General features: G+C 36.1%; 1 protein-coding gene across 1 annotated transcript in view; it reads right to left on the bottom strand.

The window, feature by feature from the left end:
- Positions 1 to 18,019: 18,019 nt before the first annotated feature.
- LOC121300497 (heparan sulfate glucosamine 3-O-sulfotransferase 4-like) overlaps positions 18,020 to 22,206 on the bottom strand; it is a 53,819-nt gene continuing 49,632 nt past the window's right edge. The window contains exon 2 of the mRNA XM_041229066.1: positions 18,020 to 18,653. Within this exon, the coding sequence (XP_041085000.1) occupies positions 18,020 to 18,653 (634 nt within the window). The remainder of the gene's footprint in view (positions 18,654 to 22,206) is intronic.

Raw genomic sequence — 22,206 nt, 5'->3', positions numbered from 1 at the left:
GGTTACATGGTGCAGAAGAAAGATTTTATGATTACCTGACAGTAATCATAAAACTTTATATGCCATGTAAGTTACTTCTATGAAGTGTAGCAACTGGGGTACAATAACGATAGCAGAATCCATCAAAGGGTTTCACGGCTTAAGTATGGACTTAATATCTGAAAAAGGAGATCTTTTCATTACAGGGTGCACCTTTTTACTGCATTATGTTCTTCTACAGACTACATAGCAATACATCTATCCAGCAGAGCAAAGAAATAGAATACAGTCACATTCTATTAGACCTGCTTAAAAAGAACTGTCAATGTTCCACACAATACTGGTGCAATCTGAAATAAACACTAAAAGTGCCATTTATCCAATTGAAACTGATAGGTGGGCTGAGCACTGCAGTCTTATTACTGCCAAATATAATATGTTTGGAACAGGTTGGGACTGATGAAAGTGTGCTTTTTTAAAATGGCAAGGCAAATGCGTATTCCCTTAGCTGAACTCAAGGTAAGTTAAGGTACGCTGAGCACCAGACAAGAAAAATAAATAATTAACTCACCTTCTTGGTGATCCAAATTTCAATTTCAAATTTCAGACCCTTGAGATATACATCTTATTGTCAAGGGGATCCTGGCAAGACAATAGCATTACAAAAACCAATGGCAAAAAAGAGACAAATCATTCAAACAAGACAAAGACACTGGAAAACAAACATAAAAACAATAATACAAAATAAAAGCATAACAATTAACATGCAAATAAGCATTGATTAGGGTAAGTGTAGAGATGAATAAAAACACTCCTCCACCCTCCATGCACCACTCTGACCAGCTACCCATCTTCCTTCTTATGCCTCCACCAGAAGGGCTGGTTGTTGGCTTTTGAAATACTTTGATGAATCTCCTAGTACAGGATGATAAGTCAGCCCAGGTAGAAACTTTCCAGTCCATTTGACCAGCCAGGCAGGCTATAGACATGACCGTCATGCAATCTAGACCAGTGGGGGATCATTGAATGGGGGGGGGGGGGGGGGGGGGGGGGGGTAGGGGACAATGGTATTGGCTACAGTCATGCATGGTACTACAAACCCAATCAGTAGCAGATCCTTGCCCAATGATGACAAGCATCAGCAAGTCGAAAATCCCTCTTCTCTCTTCCTCCCAGAATTTCACACCAATTCAAATGTAGTTACATTGAAACATGTAAGTAAATAGTGAGTGTTTTGACAAACCAACTAATCCACACTAAGCCCTCACTCTATCTACTGTAAACATTTGTCATTACAGGCAAATCCTAGGGAAAATTATTATAGGGTTGGAGATTTTTTCTCAAACTGTCTCCGCTGGGAGGTTCACAGTAGGAAACAACAAGTGCTGTGACAAGCTGATTTCAGGTGGAATTAGTTTTCTTTCCCAGCATCAATATCAGGTGCAGACTATTGTTAGCAGTATAGTAAGTAGAACAGAAGGAAAAAAAAGAGCTTTTCCTGTGCCTTGTCTTCAGTTGTCATGTTTTCTTGTTGGGATAGATTTTCCCTTGACTTCAGCTAACTCCTTTCAAATTTACTATCACTTAAACTGTTAGCTTGTCAGAAGCACTTTGCTCCTACAAGCCCCAGAGAATCTCCTATACATACCTGGTGCTTCATTAGGTCATAGATGTGAAGAACATAGGAGAACAGCTGTAAAGAAATTCCATTCTAGTTACAGACTGGAGAGTCCCAGAGATACAACTTGCAGAAAGAAAGGTGTCCACACTGCCTTGTTTTGCAAAGTAAATGCATCCACAAAGCTTTTAAATGCAGCGCAATTACAAAAGAAAATATCAACTTCATAACATTTATTTAACATATCATATGTGTAATGAATGTGTTATTATAATGTAACTAATAAGTGACAACACTAAATATGAAGTGTTACAGATTTGGATACTGATCGATTATTTTTTGTAAGGATTATAATATGTGTAATAAAATATATGTTTTGTCTTGCATATTTCTTTTAGAAGTCTGAACACAACCTGTGGTTCACCAGAGCATTTAACTTGTTGATGGGGATATACACTATCAAGCCCCCCTAATGCATCTCTTATTTTAGAAGCATTGTTGGACATTTTATCTACTGTACTGGTATTTTAAAACAGACCTTGTCCTCCATCATCTTCAGATTTCGTGTATGACACACCCTGTTCAGGTTCTCCTCATGGTCCCTGTTGTCCTTTAAGCTTGGCCATTTTCTTGCACAGCTTGTCCTCCAGTGGCATAGATCTTTCTCAGTGACAGAGTTACTAGCAACTGCTGATGATTGCAAAGAACTTGCAAAAGATATAGGGTAATGAGTTTGTCAAAGCCAGGAGATTTGCTCCATGCAACCAGCTTTTACACCATGCAGTGCATCTCGTTTTAAAGACTAGCTGATGCTTTTCAGTTTGATGTTGCAAGTTATGGGAAGCTTACTAATCCACATCAAAATGAAGACCATTGTGTATTATATTATATATTTGTTTGCATGACAGGTCACTTTGAATAATTTATGGTGGGCTTACAATGGCATGCAACTGGTTCTCCATAACAGATCTGATCAAAAATCAAATCTAAAGTTCAAACTGCTGATGTGCAGACACATTAGTTTCTGTTACTGCATTGACAGGGAAGACTCTGCTCACACTGGAAATACATGATAATAAGAGCGAGACACATGGAAGGTCTATATTTGTTGAATATCATTTGTTTGTTTCATTTAAATTTGTTTATGCAAGAAAGAAGGTGCAATGTCTAATTTAAGAACTATTTCTATTAAAAAGAACATGCACAAGCTGTCCTTGAACTATCTTCGTAATAGAAAAGGAAACTTCATCATAACCAAAACCCTGCAATAATGATTACATTCATAAACCAAACACATTGGCTGATAATTAGTATTATTATGCTCTCAAGATAATCACCAGCTGTATTTTTTTTTTTTTTTATCAAATGTACTAATTCTAATTTAGAGTGATAGCCTGCTTAATTATACCATGCTATACATTATACATCTGCTATCGCACTACAGTTTGATTAGATAAAATACAATATCTTAATGTTTTAAATAACTACACACCAATTAAAATGATGAAGAATAATTAAGATTCAATTTGCTGCTTTCGATAGCAGCTGGATTGGCATCGCTGAAATCTGGTACCACAAAGATAACAGAAGCACCGATCCCCAAACTAAAGAGCTACTGATTTTTGTCCACCCTTCCATTACTTCTCAGGTAGCATTTATCAGATTACGATTAATAATATTTAGCTGTAAAGCTAGCTATTATTATTATTATTATTATTATTATTATTATTATTATTATTATTATTATTATTATTCTTGTAACTGGAAAGTAATGGAGACCAAGGGCAACCAACCCACCTAAAGAAGGCATTAAAACACCAAAAACAAGGTTTGAACTACTGCAAGGGAAAGCATTCCTATAGTATAAGCACACATTGAGAAATGATTGAAGGATCTTACTTTCATTTTCTTTCATACAATAAAGCTAGGGTGTGTAGGTATCAACTGAAAGGATGGGCGTTTATTGAAAAAAAAAAGTTACAAGACATGTTCTTTGCAGATGTTGGCACATCATATCTCAAGGTTTTGACCCATTGTGAAGGTAACAATTTCATATTGCCAACGCATTGGAAAATATCACTCTTTTTTTTTTTTTTAGTTGTCGGTCAATTATTAATACTTCTCCTGTTTGCCCATTTCGATTTTGACACATGCTTTATTTTATTTAACTTTTGCTCCCACATAATTGTTTGCATAGACAGACAGTTAATAATGTTTAAGCATTATTATAGTGCAATGAAAAAGCCACAACACTTTTGACAGGACCTCCACCTCTGTCCTCCTCCATTCTCTCTGTGGGATGGTTCAGGCCAGCCACTCAGTTCCAGGTTTGAATATCTACACAAGCACCTAAAAATGGCACAATTCTCACATTGGCACATAATACAGGTACTTGTCATAGTCTGCCACTCAAGGCATGCACTCATCACTTCTTAGCTCAGCCAGCTTGGATCGCTCTACTTAGCTGAAGCCCCCTTCTAATTGAGTCTGAGAATTATCACATTTCTAGTCACAGAAGCTGGTTAGCTGCCTGTGGAGATCATATTATGCATGTCAACATCCATTGTGCATCTTTATGGCCTTCTCTCAACGAAATAGTTTCTCATGCTCTTTAACGTATCCACTCCTCACACATAATTATCTTGCGCATACAGAGCAGATGGAAGATTAGTGTGCACGCTCAAGTTGGTAAAATATTCAGAAAATGTTTGGATGATGAGATTGGATATTTATGTCAGCTTTATGCAAAATGCATTCGTTATCGGCATGCAAAAGAGATGCACCCCCCCAAATAAATTACAAAAAATAATAACATAATTAAAAAGTAGTTTAGGTTTGGTACTGGGTCTAGATTTGGCATCATTCACACATCTATTTTGAAACTATTGGTGACAATGTAACAATTAATTTAGTAAGTGAATTGATTTGATAAAAAAAACACACTTCCATGTACAGTAAAAATGTATTGTCACAGAATTCATGACTCTTTTAGCTAGGCATAGTGGTATTATATGCGTCACTCAGACTTGTGGCAAGTATCTAAAAAGTTCCATATTTAGTAGTTTAACCCTCAGTTGATGTATAATGTGCATATATAGGAAGTGCGAAGGTTGGGGGTTTCTAGTGATATTTACACCGCTTCACACTGTGCATGGGTTATTTAATGTGCACGTTTCACATGCTTCATGGTTCAATACATTCAACCAATTTCTTTCCATCTATTACCAGTGCTTTGAAGTTATTCTTTTTATGTAGTTTGATATTTAGAAAGGGCTCTCTCTCTCAGCAAATAACAATGAAGATCCCTTGTAAGCTATTTTCAATCTCTTTGAGAGGTGTTCTGTGGTACACTGTGATATCATGGTTTAGAGGCACTTTTGTTTCTCATCCCTTTCTGATTATCTGAGACACCGTTCTATTTGATATTCCAAACCTGTTAGTTTTTTTTTTTTTTCTGAGGAGTGATGTTTCTATTAATCTTAAGAGCTCTCTTATATTGTAACTTTCCTTTTTTAGGTGAGAACATCAGATTCATGTTATCCAACCTGCATGGACTGGTAGAGGCTGGCGTAATGTGGATTGAATGTAGTTTCACAATACTGGAACTGTGTCCCGTATTCAGAATTCTGAGCTGTGTCAGATCTGTGCAAGGCCTTCAATTTCACCAGTCTATATTCTATCAATATTCTCTTTAGATTCTTAATGAGGTCTTCATTTAGAAAAAAAATAATTATGAAGATCTACTCCAATAGATCTTGCTGAAATTTTTGCTTAATCAAAAAAAAAAAAAAAAAAAAAAAAAAAAATTCTAAGTTTATTCTCCTATCTATCTGAGGTTCCCTTATACCAGGGGTGCCAAACTCAGGTCCTGGTGGGCTGCAGTGTCTTGTGGCTTTAGTGCCACCTGAGCTCTTAATTTAAAACTTCTCTTCAGGCCTCAAAATGTTTCATAGCTAGTGTACTTTGAATCAAGTGCATTTTTAAAACCATCAACTGTAAAAGACCTTGAAAAATACAAAATATGTCAAATTGAACAAATAAATTAGACCAATTATGTTAATTGAGAGCTTAAGTTGGAATGAAAACCAGAAGACCCTGTGGCCCTCAAGGGCTGGAGTTTGACACCCCTGCCTTATACATTTTGCTCCACAGGTAATGAAGAAGAAGAAGAAGAAGAAGAAGAAGAAGAAGAAGAAGAAGAAGAAGAAGAAGAAGAAGAAGAAGAAGAAGGTCTCTCTTGTCAAATCTAAACAAATCACTATCCTAGCAGTTTTCAAAAATACAAGCTGTCTTGTAAGAAGCTACACTTTACGAAATAGTCAAAGAGATTATTTAAATGTGCAAGATCCATAAATAATTTAAAATGTATTATCTGCTAAAAAAAAAAAAAACGCTGCAAGAACAGAGGACTAACACTCTAAATGAACACATTTCTGCAGCAGATTTCCATTTTGTGAATACGGCTGCATTTTATCATACTGTTAACATAGTCTTGTCTATTGATGCAGGGCTGTAACACAGCTCCAAATTAGAAGGCAATGAAAGAGTAGCATGTTCAATCCTTTAATGGGCATCATTTGTCAAACGTTATTTTGTAGGAGTATGCACTGATGATAATATGCAGATTACAGCAAAATTAAATGGCTTGTAAGATTAAAAAAAAAAGAAAGTGAAAGGAATTATTTGCAAGAACATCAGATCAAGGGTGGGAGAAACAGGTGGACTAGGCCCCAGTGGGCACAGATAACAGTAATTAGTCTAGTCGGAAGAGCTTCTGTTAAAAAGTCCATGGTGTTTGACAAAAGGCAAATCCTTCCTTTGAATTTTAATGAACTGTTTCTGAATATGATTTGTTTTAATATGTATGTACTGATGCATACTTAAGAGCTCTACAAATCAACTCCACTGACAAAATTGTGCAAATAAACATTGGAAAAATGAAGAAATGTTTTTGGAAGTCTATCTTGGGGGTGGGGAGGAGTCTCCATGACTGAATCTGCTAAAATTGAAATTCACTTAAAACAATGAAATCGTTTCAATAATGAGCTCTAATTGCTCATCTTTATACAACTCACTTTCTTCTTCATGCGATTTCTTTCAGATGAACGATATAAACATTTTAATGCAAGGTCGGTAACTTAACAATTTCTCATGTATGTAGTGGAAGCGTTTGGCAATTTGTGTGTCAAAGATTTTCATTGGCATGTAAGCTTTTATTATTACTGTATTAATCTTAAAACCCATAATTTCTGCATTTTTCAGAATTATTATGATACATGGCTGTAATGTGCACTAATGTGGTTTTAGAGTTCAGTGTTGAAATATTCTGTTATCAGTTATATTTAAAGTAAACCATGTGACCAGGCTGTTAATGATTGCACTGCAGAGGATTCATTCGCTATGTGGGTTTTTCATTATAATGTTGCTCTCCGACAGAAAACTTAACGTGAGCTAAAATTGCATTACCCTTTCACGAGAAAAAGTGATCCCAGTGGATACGTGAAGGATGATAACATTAATATTTAAATCAGCTAAAACAACAGGAAAGCCAGTCACAAAACAGTACATGTATTTTACAGTGCTGTGCAGTTCAGAAAACAGATTTTCAGGTTTGTTTATCAAATTGAAATAAACACTTGATATTTAACAGTACCCTCCAGTTCGTATGCACAAGTCTCTAATTAAATGTATCAAAGCCTATCGTAAAACCTAATTCAAGTCGGCTGGGTACGGATCTGTACTCAGCGCACACTTTGCAGTAATTCCAATAGGCTTGTTGCAGCTCATGATATGTTTCTGTTAGTCGAATAAACAGATACATGAATAGATAGATACAGTACTTGAGTTCAGAAGCAGAAAGCATCCGTAAAATTCATTGTGACTTTCTTAGTAAGTATATTATATGTCACTGATCTCTATTACTCCATTAGGAATACATGGAAGGTAATTTCAGATCTACCGTTACCTCTTTGTACATTGTTTAAGTGCAGAAGCTGAAAAAGATGTAGCTTGTGCTTCACTTATATTATCTGGCATAGGAAACTGATGGAAGACTTTTGTAGAGGCCCATTCTCATAGCTGTTAAAATACATATTCTACTTGTGTATCTATTGCGTAATTGTTTTCATTTGTATTTGATTGAGTAAATGGTGCAATACCAGTGAAGAAATAAAGTAGATATACTTCATTTCTGAACTAATGGACAGAAAACCGCTCTGGTACAGAACACTGTGGCTTTTTATAATCCTGTCCTGGTGACAGCAAACAACAGCTATAGTAGACTCGATTCAATTGATCTTCTCGGCGTCTTTTAGATCATTTGTGACCCTTTGTGTGCCATGGTTATGAAAAACAAACATTTCAAACAGGAGTGGAAATGATTTATTGAAATCAAAACTATTGTCTATTTTGTTATTTTGTTTGCATGCAGTCTTTTGAATTCTCTAGAGGAAGCTAATTAAGTGCAATAATTATTTTTAGATGGGTCATGCTTTCTTTACTCACATAACTAAATAAATGAAGCAACAAGTTATTTACTGCTTATTTAAACCCATATACTACTGTACTGTAGTGTACACCTTCAGTGCAATGCATCCAACTTCAGCTAAGATTTTCAATTAACAGCAAGAAACAGTTTTTCTATTAAACAATCAAACAAACCAATACATTATCTGCATGGAAGGGTTTTTATTACCTGGACTTATTTATATAACAACATGGCACCTTCAGAGGTTCTTCTTGTGCGTCTTCACTTTAATACCTATACATCTATTCTACATTTAAAAAAAATTTAGTTTTAGGCAATTCCTCTGATTTTCTTGATGTAATTTGAGAAACACACTGGCTCTCTTTCAAATCCGTAGTCCTAATCACCAATGAGTTCACACCACTGAAACACAACAGACTGACCTTTCCAGTCTGCCATCTCAACAGCGCAACTGCGAACCCCTCTTTTTACTCCTCTGTCACACTGTAGATCAATGATCCTTTTACAAAACATCTATTGATGTGTTATTGAAGTTTGTGATGAATACAAACAACAGTTTACTGCAGTAATATTTAACTGAAGCATTGCATTTCGCAATGTGTTACAAAGACCTGAAAAGGTTTCTTATCGATGCCTCAGTTACATGTTCTTATAACACAGCCCATTTTTACAGTAAACAAAAGTCTAATGTATGTTTATAAATGTTCTATTTCCGAAAGTATTTCTCTCGACCTCTTTGCTGCTCCATACAAAGTGTAACAAAAAGCACACTCTCAGCTTAAACATTAACATATTATAAGTCTTTAAATCAAAATAGAAAAAGCATGATATTAACCTACTTAATCTGTTTTTATGGAGCTTGTGGATTAAACATTTAGAATGCTTTGTCAGCCATTGACATTCTGCATGCGAGATCTACAATCTCAGGGAATTAGAAGCGCACTTGCTGCTAATAGGGTTCAATGGGGATGTGACTTATAATATCATTTATAGCACATTTATAAATGTTAATTACCTACAGAGAACATTGTAAAAAAAGGTTAAAATGAGAATTTGGGGTTAGACATCACCCTAGAAATATTCAATAATTACAAAACGTAAATATATTTTTTAAAAAAAATTGTGCAAAATGCTTGCTACCCTGGTCCGTTTCATCATACAGTTGTAATATCATGCTCTCCAGTACAACTTCAGCTGCACATCCCTGGGTTGAATGCATGAAGAACAGTTAGTGGTGACAGGCATAGTGCAATAATGGCTGGTACAAGACACACAGACTAGAAGGGTTGAATTAAACAGATTGTATGCATGACGAAGCAAAAAACGAACCCTAATGATATTGTGTACATCGTAATGTACAAAATGTATGCTGTAAGTAGAAACCCAGTAGCCATTTGATTGGTTTATATGAGGAGATTAAATAAAGCAATACTATAGGGCATGATTTTGGTTAATTAGAAAACCTTTTTGTAATTGACAGGAGAGACAGTTCATAAAAAGACTTCCTTATGGAGTCCCTGATAGACTATCTGAGGGAAGCATATAGATTATGCAGCAGCCCATATTGTTTCAAATAATGCGATTACCACTGGTAAGAGCGACACTATGTGAGAGACTGCAATTACCAGTGAATTGACCATGTGACAACTCCATGGTAACAACGGATTAGAAATGAATTCATTACGTTGTAACAATGTTCTTCCAAGATTAGCTCATTTATAAAACTTTTTCTTTCTATCCCACCAGCCTGCAGGGAAGGAAGTTCACTCTTATAATGAATCAAGGAATTATGAAGTACCGTGCTGTACAATACAGCTATACAGAATTTGTGTTGCAGCTGTTTTTAAAATAGAAATTCAATTTCGAAGACACGGTTGGAATTGATAACTATGGTTTTCCATACCTTAATTGTGTTACAAAGCGTTGGCATATGGCAATGTGTGCATATTTTATTTCTGTTGTACAAAATGTATGGAAAATAATTGCTTCACTCTCTAGAATTCCACATTTTAATATTAGATTTATTCAAAACAGTTGTACATTGGGGTGTACCAAAACCAGTGATTAATGATATGTATTGTTTATTAAATAAACACACACACTCTAAACAATGGCTAGTGGGGCGTGTAAGTGGTATTTGAGGTTATTTCAAGTTTTAAGTTATTTGGTCCTAATATTAGTTAACTCAAATCAAACTAAAATCAAATGCTTAAGACATTGAATGTGAGCCATACACGACCAGTTGGGTTTAATTTACAATGCGTATATAACATGTTTTAAAACGTTTTGCATAGTATTTATTTTTGTCCCACAGTCCAAAGAGTATGTGGATTGGCCTCTCTAAATTGCCCCTTAGTTGCCCTGTGATGGACTGGCATCCCGTCTAGGGTGTAGTCCCGCCTTGCGCCCTAGTCCCGGCTCACCTCATCCCTTTATAGGATTAAAGGGTTATAGATAATGGATTGATGGATTTATATTCATTCTAAAACATTTGCAATGTAGAGTTTGTTTTTTTTTTTTCCTTTCTCTCTCTCTTTTTTTTATATTAGAGTGTCCCAAAGCTTTATAGATCATGGCACCTTAATGTAACACAAGTTGCTCTTTATTTAATTTCCTCTCAAGATTACAGTCCTTTCTTGCAGGTTTGGTTTGGAATAGATTTCGTTTTGTATATACAGGTGCAGTCCACTTATAACAGACTCCAGGGGACGATGGAAATCAGTACTTTATAAATGACATACATAGTAAACACAATTCGAAATGCTATATGTAACTGCGAACATGAGTACCTTAAATATAAACAATACAAAACAGCTTAACTGCCAAGTAATTAACATTGTATACGATATACGTTTAAACCGTACAACGGCTGTGCCATTAAATACATATAAAAGTAAACAGCAACTGTTTTTTCCTGCCTGACTTCACAAACGTCATTACTGTTCCGGATTTATTATTTGCGCAAAATATCTACCCATGGAACGGGAAAACTGTACGTATTAAACGGTCTATATGTTATAAACTAGTCCTTTTTAACCAGAGTTAATTCCCTTCAGTATTAAACGGTCTATACAATACGTTGTAAATGCAACTCTGTCCTAACGTGATCCGTAGAAGTGGAGAGCACCTGTATTTATATTACCAGAAACCCACCCCATCACAATGGTACTGTACATCACTCAAGACAGGATTATAACTAATAATTATCATTTATAATTTATTTAAGCATTTCTTAGGAAACAAACTAGATTAAGCATGCTTTGTATTTTCAAGGTATATTAAACAAAAATTGGCCTTGGGAACTGTTTTATTTATTTATTTATTTATTTGTTTATTTATTTATTTATTTTAAATTACAGTTCTGCTGAATTAACCAGAATACCGTCATACAAAAGATAGTTTTGTTGACAGTTTCTTGAAATGTAATTTAATTAAACACACACACACACACGCATGCACACGCATACACACACAAACTAAAAGTATTTTTTATCTTTTTTATTATGACATGCCCTTCTTTTGTTTCAAAGAGAGAACTTGCATGTACATCCTTTATTTTAGTGTCTGTGATGACATGGGTAGCAAAATATTGGTGATAATTCACATCAGGACAGTAAATAAATAACTGCCAAATTCAAGAGCTCATACAATTTTTTTTTCCTTCATGACAAAATATATGTTGTTATTCCTGAAAAGACCATTTACAAACCTAGTTTTCAAAAAAAAAAACTTCTTGCGAAAGATTCAATGTAATACGTTGTAAATTAATAAACTTGACTGCCTTCAATTGCAATTATTGTGTTTCGTATGTGTGAGTGTTTTTTTTTATCTTCAGAATATGTTCTTCTACCTTCCCAAACAGCATTGTTATAAACGCCTACAATCTAAAATAATAAAGCATGTCTCAATGCAGATCAGCAGGTGCTTCTGTTAGGTGTTATGATCTTGAAAGTATGGGTTCATATTTCAAAGGACAGACTGTGCTAGTGAGGCTGATTGTGTGCCTGGAATGATGAAATATAACCCACCGCAAGGAGAAGAACTACAGTGCATATCAATTTGATTTATTCTTGAAACTTCCAAAGCTATACCTTTTATGGTTGGACAACAATAGTATATGAAAATGATGACTCCATTTATTGCTTCCTTTAATGAACTCTTGTTTACTATAATTTCCAACAAATTCATTAGCCTCTGGCTTCGTTTATTCCATTAGCTATATTTGAGCATTTGCTAAGTTTGCTGATCATGCATTGACACAATATTTATTTCCAGGTCTGGTTTGAATGGCAGTTGCCAGTCACTGCAAAAACATCTCCCGTTCCAACGACAATTGAATATTATAAAATAAGCAACATATATTAAAAAAAACAAAAAAACAACTGTAAAGCAAATCATGACAGTAGCATATGGAAGAAACTTCTTCACAGTTAAGCGTGCCAGCAGGTCTGCATCAAAACATATAGACTTTGAGAGTCGTTTTAACACCTTTGCAAGTGGTGTGACGAGGAGACTGCATCAGTTAAAGAAGAGTTCAAACTTGAAAAAGGAAATGCAGCAACATAATGACTAGTCTATTCAAGATCATTGCTGCTTTTTTCAGACGGCTTCAATGTGCTCCGCTCGAGCATCATCCAGTATACATCAAAATGAACACAGAACAACAACAGCAAAGCTTAATTTAACGATTTACGGTTTAATGATTCACAACTAATTGAAGCCTGCGAAGTGCAAAGATAACCTTTGAAGACATCGTCTGCACCGTTGAACAGCAGTTACTTCCAGATCTTTGATCCAAGTTCACTGTCACGGGGTTAATATCAGCCAAACAAATCAACAAAGCATTAAAAGAAGGATTGAAAGGCAGGATTGATAGAGGAATGAGTCCTCTCTAGAGAGGGATGTACTTTCACCAACAAAAAGACCGATTATTTGATGAAAATTTGAATAATTCTCCTCCTGCATGGCTTTAAAACGTCCCTTCAAGGACACTGTTGGATGACGCAATTATACATCACTTGTGATCTATCTTTCAGGCCCTGCCAGAAGTAGAGCTCAAATTGCCAGTTTCCTTAACTTTTAATAAGCCTTCACAGTGATGTCTGAATAGTGTTGTTATTGACAGGGCAGAGAGCACAGAATTTATGACATCCACCTTTTGTTGCTGTTCAGCAGTGCATAACCCAAAAGCCAATGAGAGAAAGAAGCAAGCTGGTTTTGTGAAAATTAAAGTTGTAGCCTTTTTATCTTCGGATTACTATGAATCAACAATTACTTGCTCTAGCCGAGAGAGAACTGCTGGGAGTGACCATTTTGTCTGGTGTTATTATATTTGATGATAGCAAACTTATCAGCAGTCTATTTCTACTGTATATTTTTATAACCTCTGAATTAATTGGAAAGGCAGATTATTATTTATTTAAAGTAGTCTGCTTTACCTAATCACTAGGAACAGGTTTATCTTCAGTTAAACTGTGTTATGTAAATGTTGGGGGGGGGGGGGGGTGCAATCTCCACAGGTAGGACAGGGTAAGCAAACACTTTAAAAACATTGTATTATTATTATACATGTATGTTATACAACCACAGCTACATGAAATGCCTGTTATGGAGGAAAAACAACTTATCAGTAATTTCAATTTAAAACACAAGTCACACAGCAGCTGACAAGGAAAAAAAACAGCAATAAGAGAGCGACAAGTTGCAATAGAGTAAAACAGTCAAGTGTAGGGGCTCCTTGTTTAAGGATCCACTTATAAAACACAGTAATCATGTCCTTAATAGCTGCTGATTACTAACTAACAAACGCACCTGAATGATTTTGTGTAATGCCTTAGTTATTAATGTTTTATAACCCTGTGCTGCGTGCTATTGTTTATTGAATTGTTACCTCAAAAAGGGTTACCCCAAAAAGTATCTTTAGGTTTTGCAAAGAGTTATTTAAATTGTACTTAAAAATGCATTTTCAGTGGCTCGGAAGGTTTTTATTATTTTCACATGCTTGCAAAATTAAAACAGTTGCAATCTTTGGATTTAAACAGCAAAAAACTTGTGGTCTTTGTAAATACTTTTTAAATTTTTTTTTATTCAGGCATTTAATTGAGATCTTGTGGGCTATATTTCTCTGTTTATACAAGAATACATATTTCGATGCAGTTTCGCCAGGATCAAGTAAGTAAATAAATGTATTAGGAAAATGATGATGTCATGAAGTATCTCTTTAACATGGTATAACATGGATGCTTTCAGAAAAAAAAGAAGACGTTATTCTCGCTGCTGCAAATATGTTTTATTGAACAGTGCTGCAAATTTGAGGTGCTGAATTCCACACTCCTTTGTTTGTAAGTACAGAATAATAAACATGACATTGAGCATTCCAGGAAAATGACAATCAAGCAATTCTGAATTAAAAAAAAAAGAATGTGGTGCAACTCTGTGTTCCATTTTAAACCCACAAATTCCATCAACCTCTACAACTCCATACTTCATCGGTCTCACATACTCAAATTAAGCACAATTTGCCTTTTCCCTTGATGAAGGTAAATGAGCGATAGCCTCATTAGTCTTTTATTTCAGAGAAGTGGATTAACCCTTAGAGGACTCTTGTATTTTAGTATATTCCACATAAAATAATACCACCAGAAAAGGGCAAGTATGCCTAGTGAATCTTTTATTAATATGCACATATTAATAAAAGAGGTTTTTAAAGAAAATCTTTCCAAGATATGTGAAATTAGATGAAGAGAAAAGTATGTAAATAATTAATTATGAGGACATAATAAATATACTTTGTGTTCTATTTGTTTTTTAAGTCATATATTACAAAACTATGTAAAAACTTTTTTTTTAAATTATTAAAAATGAGAGACTCTTAAGTCCTCGAAGGGTTAAATGTAAATATGTGCGGCCATTCTACATTTAAACCCCGTTCTTTTGGTCAGGCAAGCTATACCGAACTCACTTCACCTCCTTCAGCTGGAAAGATCCTATACAGGGTTCAGTTAAAAGGCCACTCATCAGCTGTATTCACACTCTAGCAACAGGACATTAGTACTGTATTGCTTATTGATATGTCCAGAAATATCACAGTTTGTCAACGTGAAATAAAGTGATGTGAAACAAATTATTTTGACATGAATCTAGTTTATGTGATCAAAAATGAATTACAGCCCTGCTTGTAAATAATGTATTGTATTATGATTTTAAAAGTGATGATTTATTGTTATTGTTGAGGTATTATGTTGAGGTGTATTTAAAAGGTATTTTGTGTTTATTTAAAACAAGTGGGTTGTTTGTTTTTGTTTGGCAGCGTGGACGGGGTTAAACCTCAGAATGTGGACGCCTTTGAATTAATTGGTTGTTTATTTGAAGGTGGCCACCTGTATATAAACCTGTTTGTTTGTGTTTTTGGGGTGGGGTTACAGAGAGGAGATACGTGAGAGCGAGAGAAACAAAAATAACAAGAAGCCCGGTACTTATATAATGATGGCCATCTTCAAATCAACAACCAATTAATTCTGAGACGGCGGCATTCTGCACAGGACTTAATGGGTTAGAGCTATAACCCCGTCCATGCTGCCAGACAAAAACAAACAACCCACTCGCTCCAAAATACCTTTGAAATCATAACAGTACATCCCCACAGACCATTCTTTTAAATGCACCTCAAAATAATACCTCAACAATAATAATAAACCAGCACTTTTAAATCATAATACAATACATTATTTACAGGCAGGGCTTTTCTTCCCTGCCACACAGACTAACTACCCATCATCCCTTGGTACATTTTCTGTAAAAAAAAAAAAATAAATAAATAAATAAAACACTATAGTCAATAAGCTGTCAATGGTGCAAAAAGTCAAGAAGGTGCTAAGACTGCACTGGAAAATGAAGCAAAGCAGTGGTCCAGGCAGGGAAATCTTAAACTTAAGGTCAAATCACGGAAACACATACCTGGTAGACGTACCCCCAACTCAACATGACACGACCATCATGACAGTACAGCGTGGGGTTTTCACCAGCTCTACTGTCCAGAATAAATTTCTTCCCACGCACTGGGACGTGGGACATTTGCTAGGAACTGTCCCGACCATATAGGGACTGTTGGCATGTATGTAAACAGAAAGCATATTTTAGGCGGTTCAAATACCAGAACAAACCATTCAGTAATATAGCTAGTATCTTATTTCGATAACAATATGACCAATGATTGGCAAGGAAGGGATTTACATTTTGCCTCAATCTGTTAAATTCTTGCTGTGCATCACAGTTCGCCTGTTCTCCCCAGAGTCCACCTGCTTTTTTGGCGTTGTCTAACAGGGCGGGCAGCTATCCTGCACACCTGCCCATGGCTTCCCTCTGGTCAACCTTGCCAAGGTATCTGCAAGCTAATTTATGATACCTGGAAAGGCGAGGCCAAAGAATGTAGTGTAAAATATGTGTAATGAAGTAGTGTTATCTAGTCTAAGCTTTATTAATTAATCGAACGCATGAATTTCCTGACTGAGCTATGAAGAAAAAACAGGACCAAGACCACAACAAATTAGTAAAAAGACATAGAAGCATTCTTGAAACTGATGGAAAGCACATCTGGCAATCTATCCAACACTTTAAATAAAATAAAAAATAGCCAATATTAGCAAAACTATGAAAAATGTGTAGTTTAGTAAAAATATGTCAGGAGGCAGCACAATGAATTGGAAGCATGTGACCTGTTTGGATTTATTGTCCTGTACTCAGTCTTGCTTCATACAACCATCAATGGGCAGATTCATTCTAAAATGCATGGTGGCATATGCGTTCTAAGAAGCTGCTTTCTCAGGAATATTTTACGTGAATTTAGGGAAACCAAAAAAATGGAAATTCAGTTGTAAAAACATCAGCACACATTAACTATTATTTACTTTTGTATTTCTCTTTTTTTTTTTTGGTACATGGATACAATAGTAAACAGATGCATACTATGATAATAGGAGAGATGTTTTATGTCAAGAACTGTTTAGCATAACAATGAATAAATAAATAAATATAGAATACAAAAATTGTCAGACCAATTTTTGCTATGGATTCTGAACCTTTGTGAGTCTGAACAATCTGACAGGTGGTGTTTGTTTTTATTATAAATTAAGTAGTGGAGCAGTGTAATGAATACACTGAAGCGAATTCCTTCATCTCATTCCAGTATTGTCTGAAGAGGTCAAAATGTACTAATATTCAAATAAATATTGCTTAAAAAAAACAGGACTGGGTTCAGAACAAGTAGAATTTCGTCTCACTATGTTGTTTTCCCAGAACAGGCCACTTTTTGCTTAGTGATTCCAGTTTGACCCAGTGCCCAAAGTTCTGTTCTTGGGGAAGTGAGGCCCAAACCCGACCTAGTCTCCAAGGAAACGGCAACTAACCCCTGGACTGGAATTCTGCAAGAGTGGGGAGGGGGCAGGTAATTGAACACTGGTGAGTGATGCAGCCGTGTATATATCCTGGTCAGTTTGGGCTGATTGATTGAAGATTGTCCCAACTAATTTCTTAACACAATAAAAAATTAAAAATTAAATGTCTGATTTGGTACTAAACATGGGTAATAATGCATAAACCGTGTTCAATTGATTCAAATTATGTTAATATCAAACAGCTGGGTAAATACATTGTACATGATTCACTTTTATTAAGGACACTTAGCACAAAGTGTTGGTGATTTTACTCTGCAACATTTTACACCCTTTTTCAACGTATATGAAATAATGTCCCCACCTTGATCACCCCCACCGTGTTGCTAATACCATGACAGCTCCTGAATGGCGCTTGATACTTGAATAAAGCAGTGATTGTTGGCCTTCAAGCCCAGTCTTCCTTTAGAATGTCGTATCGTAATTAGGTTCTTGATTTGAAAAGGCTAGCGATGCATTCCTGCAATATTACATTTAATAAGAAGTTCACCGGATTTCCTCCTGCTCCCACTGAAAGTCCTCACCAGTCATTTGGTAAAACATCACATTAAAGGGTTTGTAAAACTTCCGTAGTCTGTGAATAACATCGGGATCTATTTTGGGGTGAGTCCTACCCTTGGATTTGCCAAGGCACCTTGGGGCACTGCTGTCCTCTGGCTTCTTCAGGCAGGGAAACCCCTTGGTCTTATTGAAATAGAAGTGTTTGTCTGTTACAATCCTTTTGAGTCTTAGAAAGTCCTGCACTTTGGCCATTTCTCCTGCTGGATCAATGATAAGCCTCTCTCCACTGACAAAGAGCATTTGCGAAAGTGGAAAATACTGGAGCCAACTCTCCAGGTGGAGAGCATAGATCCCTATTCGAAGGGCACTCCACGATGCATCAATCAGCCCTAGTGTCCTGTTTTTAAAAGCCAGCACCTCAAAGCTGGGGATCTCTGGCTTCTTGGACAGAGTCTGTGTATAGTCGGAGATGGCTCTGGTCACTGGGTTTCTCACCACCACTATCAGTTTAGTGTCCCTCGCCATTGAATGAATGCGCCGCGGGGCTTCGTTAGTTACAAAATAGCTCGGCGTTTTCTCCATGGTAATTTGACCTTCAAGTGTCGAAGGCATCAGGTCCCTGGAGAGAGAAATATAAAAAAAAGACAAAAAGAAAGGTTACAGAAAATAATTGGTTTAAAAGCATTATTGCCCTAATGCGTTTTTTGTTGTAACAGCAAACTACTAAAATGCTGGATAGTGTTAGACCAATTAGTACATGTTGCATTTCTGTATGTTTTTTTTTTTTTTAGCTAGCATAGAAATGAGAGATGTACTGTAATTTGATCCAATACAGTAACTGTGACTCCAGCAGTAGCACTTCAAGCTTGCAGTATCTTGCCACAAGCATCCCTGTATCTCCATGAACTCTTGAGCTCCCTATCGGCACCATTATCCTATATTACAGTACATGATGTGAATTCCATCGTATTCATATCCGTATCTCTAATTCACTTTGGGAATAGGCACTTTTTCGTACTTTTTTTGTCAGAACAAATTAAAACGAATTAGCAGATTAATTAGGACCTTCCTGTTTGGGCATTTGCATTTGAAACAATGTAACAAGAAAAAAAAGGGTCTCTGAAGCAGGGGAAATGCAGTATGTACAGCTTTAAAAACAACCTCTTTGGGACCAGCAATGGAATGCAGCATTCCAATGGCATGTAAATGCAAATTATATTTACTGATTGCAAATGAGCGACATTCTTTCTTCAGTGCCCTCTCAAAAGCATGTCTACATGTCCCTTGACACACGGTGTCTGCCAAATGTAACATATGCCACACAGCTTCTGTTTGTCTGTGCAACAGCTCATTTATGCCACCCTCTACTGTGTAGGAAAGTCATTCATACAGGATTGAAACGCAATTCTCCAAGCTATTAAACAGGTGAGGTTTATTGAATCTATCTGAACAGTGTTAGATCGAAATACTTATTTTAAAGACAAAAAAATGCACTTTAGAGACTCACACACATTGCTGGTCTTCTCAAAGTGCCTTTAGAGACTCACACACATTGCTGGTCTTCTCAAAGTGCCTTTAGAGACTCACACACATTGCTGGTCTTCTCAAAGTGCCTTTAGAGACTCACACACATTGCTGGTCTTCTCAAAGTGCCTTTAGAGACTCACACACATTGCTGGTCTTCTCAAAGTGCCTTTAGAGACTCACACACATTGCTGGTCTTCTCAAAGTGCCTTTAGAGACTCACACACATTGCTGGTCTTCTCAAAGTGCCTTTAGAGACTCACACACATTGCTGGTCTTCTCAAAGTGCCTTTTTTGAAGCTTTAAGGAGCAGCAGTATTTTAATCAATTGAATATACCCCAATGTTGTCTGTACTCAGATTATTGAAGCCCAAAGGTCCAAGGAGACCAGAGACAGGAGCTCCAGTAAGTAACACCTAGGAAACAAGGTGTAATTCAGATGCGTCTGGTGTTTTGTTCATGGTTCATGGACTGTGGAACGGTGGGAACCTAACAAAGAGTGAAAGCACACTTCAGACAAGGCCAGCTAAGAAAAGCGTCCGTCAGATGTTTAATGTGACGCCTCTGAAAATCGAAATGCATTACATTTCTACAAAAACGTCAATACGTTTTATTGAAATTGTCAAGAAAAGGAAGCGTTATTTAAAAATAACAATAATAATAATAATAATAATAATAATAATAATAATAATAATAATAATAATAATTAGCTTGAATCGATATTTTGGTTCTGCTATTTAAATGCCTTCTCAACCTTCTGGATTGCACTTCAGTGGCCCCTGTTGGAAAGCTGGTCAGTTTGGATGACCAGGATTTTCCACTTTCCCTAATTTAAAGTACGTATCCCAGACTAAGGGACATGCAATATGAAAATGAATATGAAATGGCTCTAGTTACAGGAAGAGTGATCATTTCTATAATTATTTAGTCTGGTGTAAAACTAGTAGTGTAAGGGTGGTTTAATGACATTGTCCTCACACATAATGGTTCTCCCACACCAAGACAACGCCCTATAAACAGCCACGCTCAAAGCCCACAAGATAGGACCAGAAACCGAATTCCTGCCACCTCCAGTATTTTGTTCACGTTTTTTGAATGATGTTACTTGGAATCTTAAAAGAGGAGGACTGTACTCTGAGTTGGTCTTACTATTGGGCCTCTACAGCAGTTTAATATACTGCACAAAAACTTAAACACATCTCACTGTCTGCTGCTGTTAGTTTAATTAGGTCTTCTCGCTCTGCCATGCACATATCATCTCTTCCTACTATACAGTGCGCCGTACTACAAAAAAAGCATTTTTTCCACTATTTTATTTACTTAATGTGACGGAATATATATACAGTATATACATATATATTTTTTGCATGACAGTTTGGAAGTTTTTAGTTTTTTTTTTTTTTTCAGGGCAGGCATATTAACTGTTAAAAAAGGCAATTACCTGCAGAATTATTTTGCAGTTGATTGATTCTGTTTATTCATATCACAATTTTTCACAAGATCCAATTGCTGTGGGCAGTGCAGCAGCCACCCGTTTGACAGGGTAAATCATTGTTGCATAAATATTGGTTGGGAAATAAAAAAAAAAAAAAAAAAAAACTGCCTCTCTCCCTCCTTGACTTCTTTACAGAAGGTTTTTGAACATTCACTCATCTGAACAATTTATTTTACCTTTTATTTATTATTTTTTTATGGGGTATATCTGCTTCACACTAGGGTGGAGCTATTATTCTAAAGGGGAATTGTGAACCACATGTTTAAATTCAGAGGCAAAATGGTAGAATATTTACAGATGGAAATTAAGCAGCAATGATGCAGTTGAGCAGAACAGATCAATATGACAGGGCAGACTGAAAATATTTTGTAATATGGAAGTACAGCTAAATGCACTCCCACAGACAGCCAGGAGCCTACGACAATATTCATGCATGAATGTGCCAAAATATTTCTTCAAAGCACATGGTAATTCCAGCACTTGTGAAACATTTGTTAGTTAAATATATGGATGAACACTAGCCAACTAAATGACCTGCAGCCCTATTAGTACCTGCATTAAATGCAAGGTCATTGCGAAACCTCCATTAGTCATACACTGAATACACAACATGAACCCATTTGTAATGATTGGCTTGGATCAATACTGCTAAACACCACAAAGACAAAATAACAATTTGTTTCATAACTTCTTAGTGGTGGGAGATTTATTTAAATAGTGGTGACTAACAGTGGACATATTCAACAGTTAGGTAGCTTTTATAGAAATATTTTGTCGACCAGTATATTCCGCAAGACTAACAAACAGGAGTCAGCCACTGTCATCCTGGAGGGCCATTCCACTACAGCTAATAGGTATAATTTAATTATAAGGTATTTCCGAACCTGTCCAGGGGATAAAGCAGTCCAGTTTATTAATTGTAAAAGTGGTTAGAACAAAGACCTGAATGTGTATTGCAGGTACTGCATATGGAATATAAATTCCAAAGAAATCAATGCCCATTACACCCAACACCCTCGAAGGCACAGTTAATATGCTTCTTTGAGTTTGAAGTTGTGGTACAAGATGCAACTGATTTAACTGCCTTGATCATGGGTTGCAATGTTAGGACAGCTGACTGCCATTTAATAGAAAGATGACATGGAATAACTCT

The sequence above is a fragment of the Polyodon spathula genome, chromosome 26, assembly GCF_017654505.1.
Source record: "Polyodon spathula isolate WHYD16114869_AA chromosome 26, ASM1765450v1, whole genome shotgun sequence".
NCBI classification, from domain to species: Eukaryota; Metazoa; Chordata; class Actinopteri; order Acipenseriformes; family Polyodontidae; genus Polyodon; species Polyodon spathula.
This window is presented reverse-complemented; position numbering and strand designations above follow the sequence as displayed.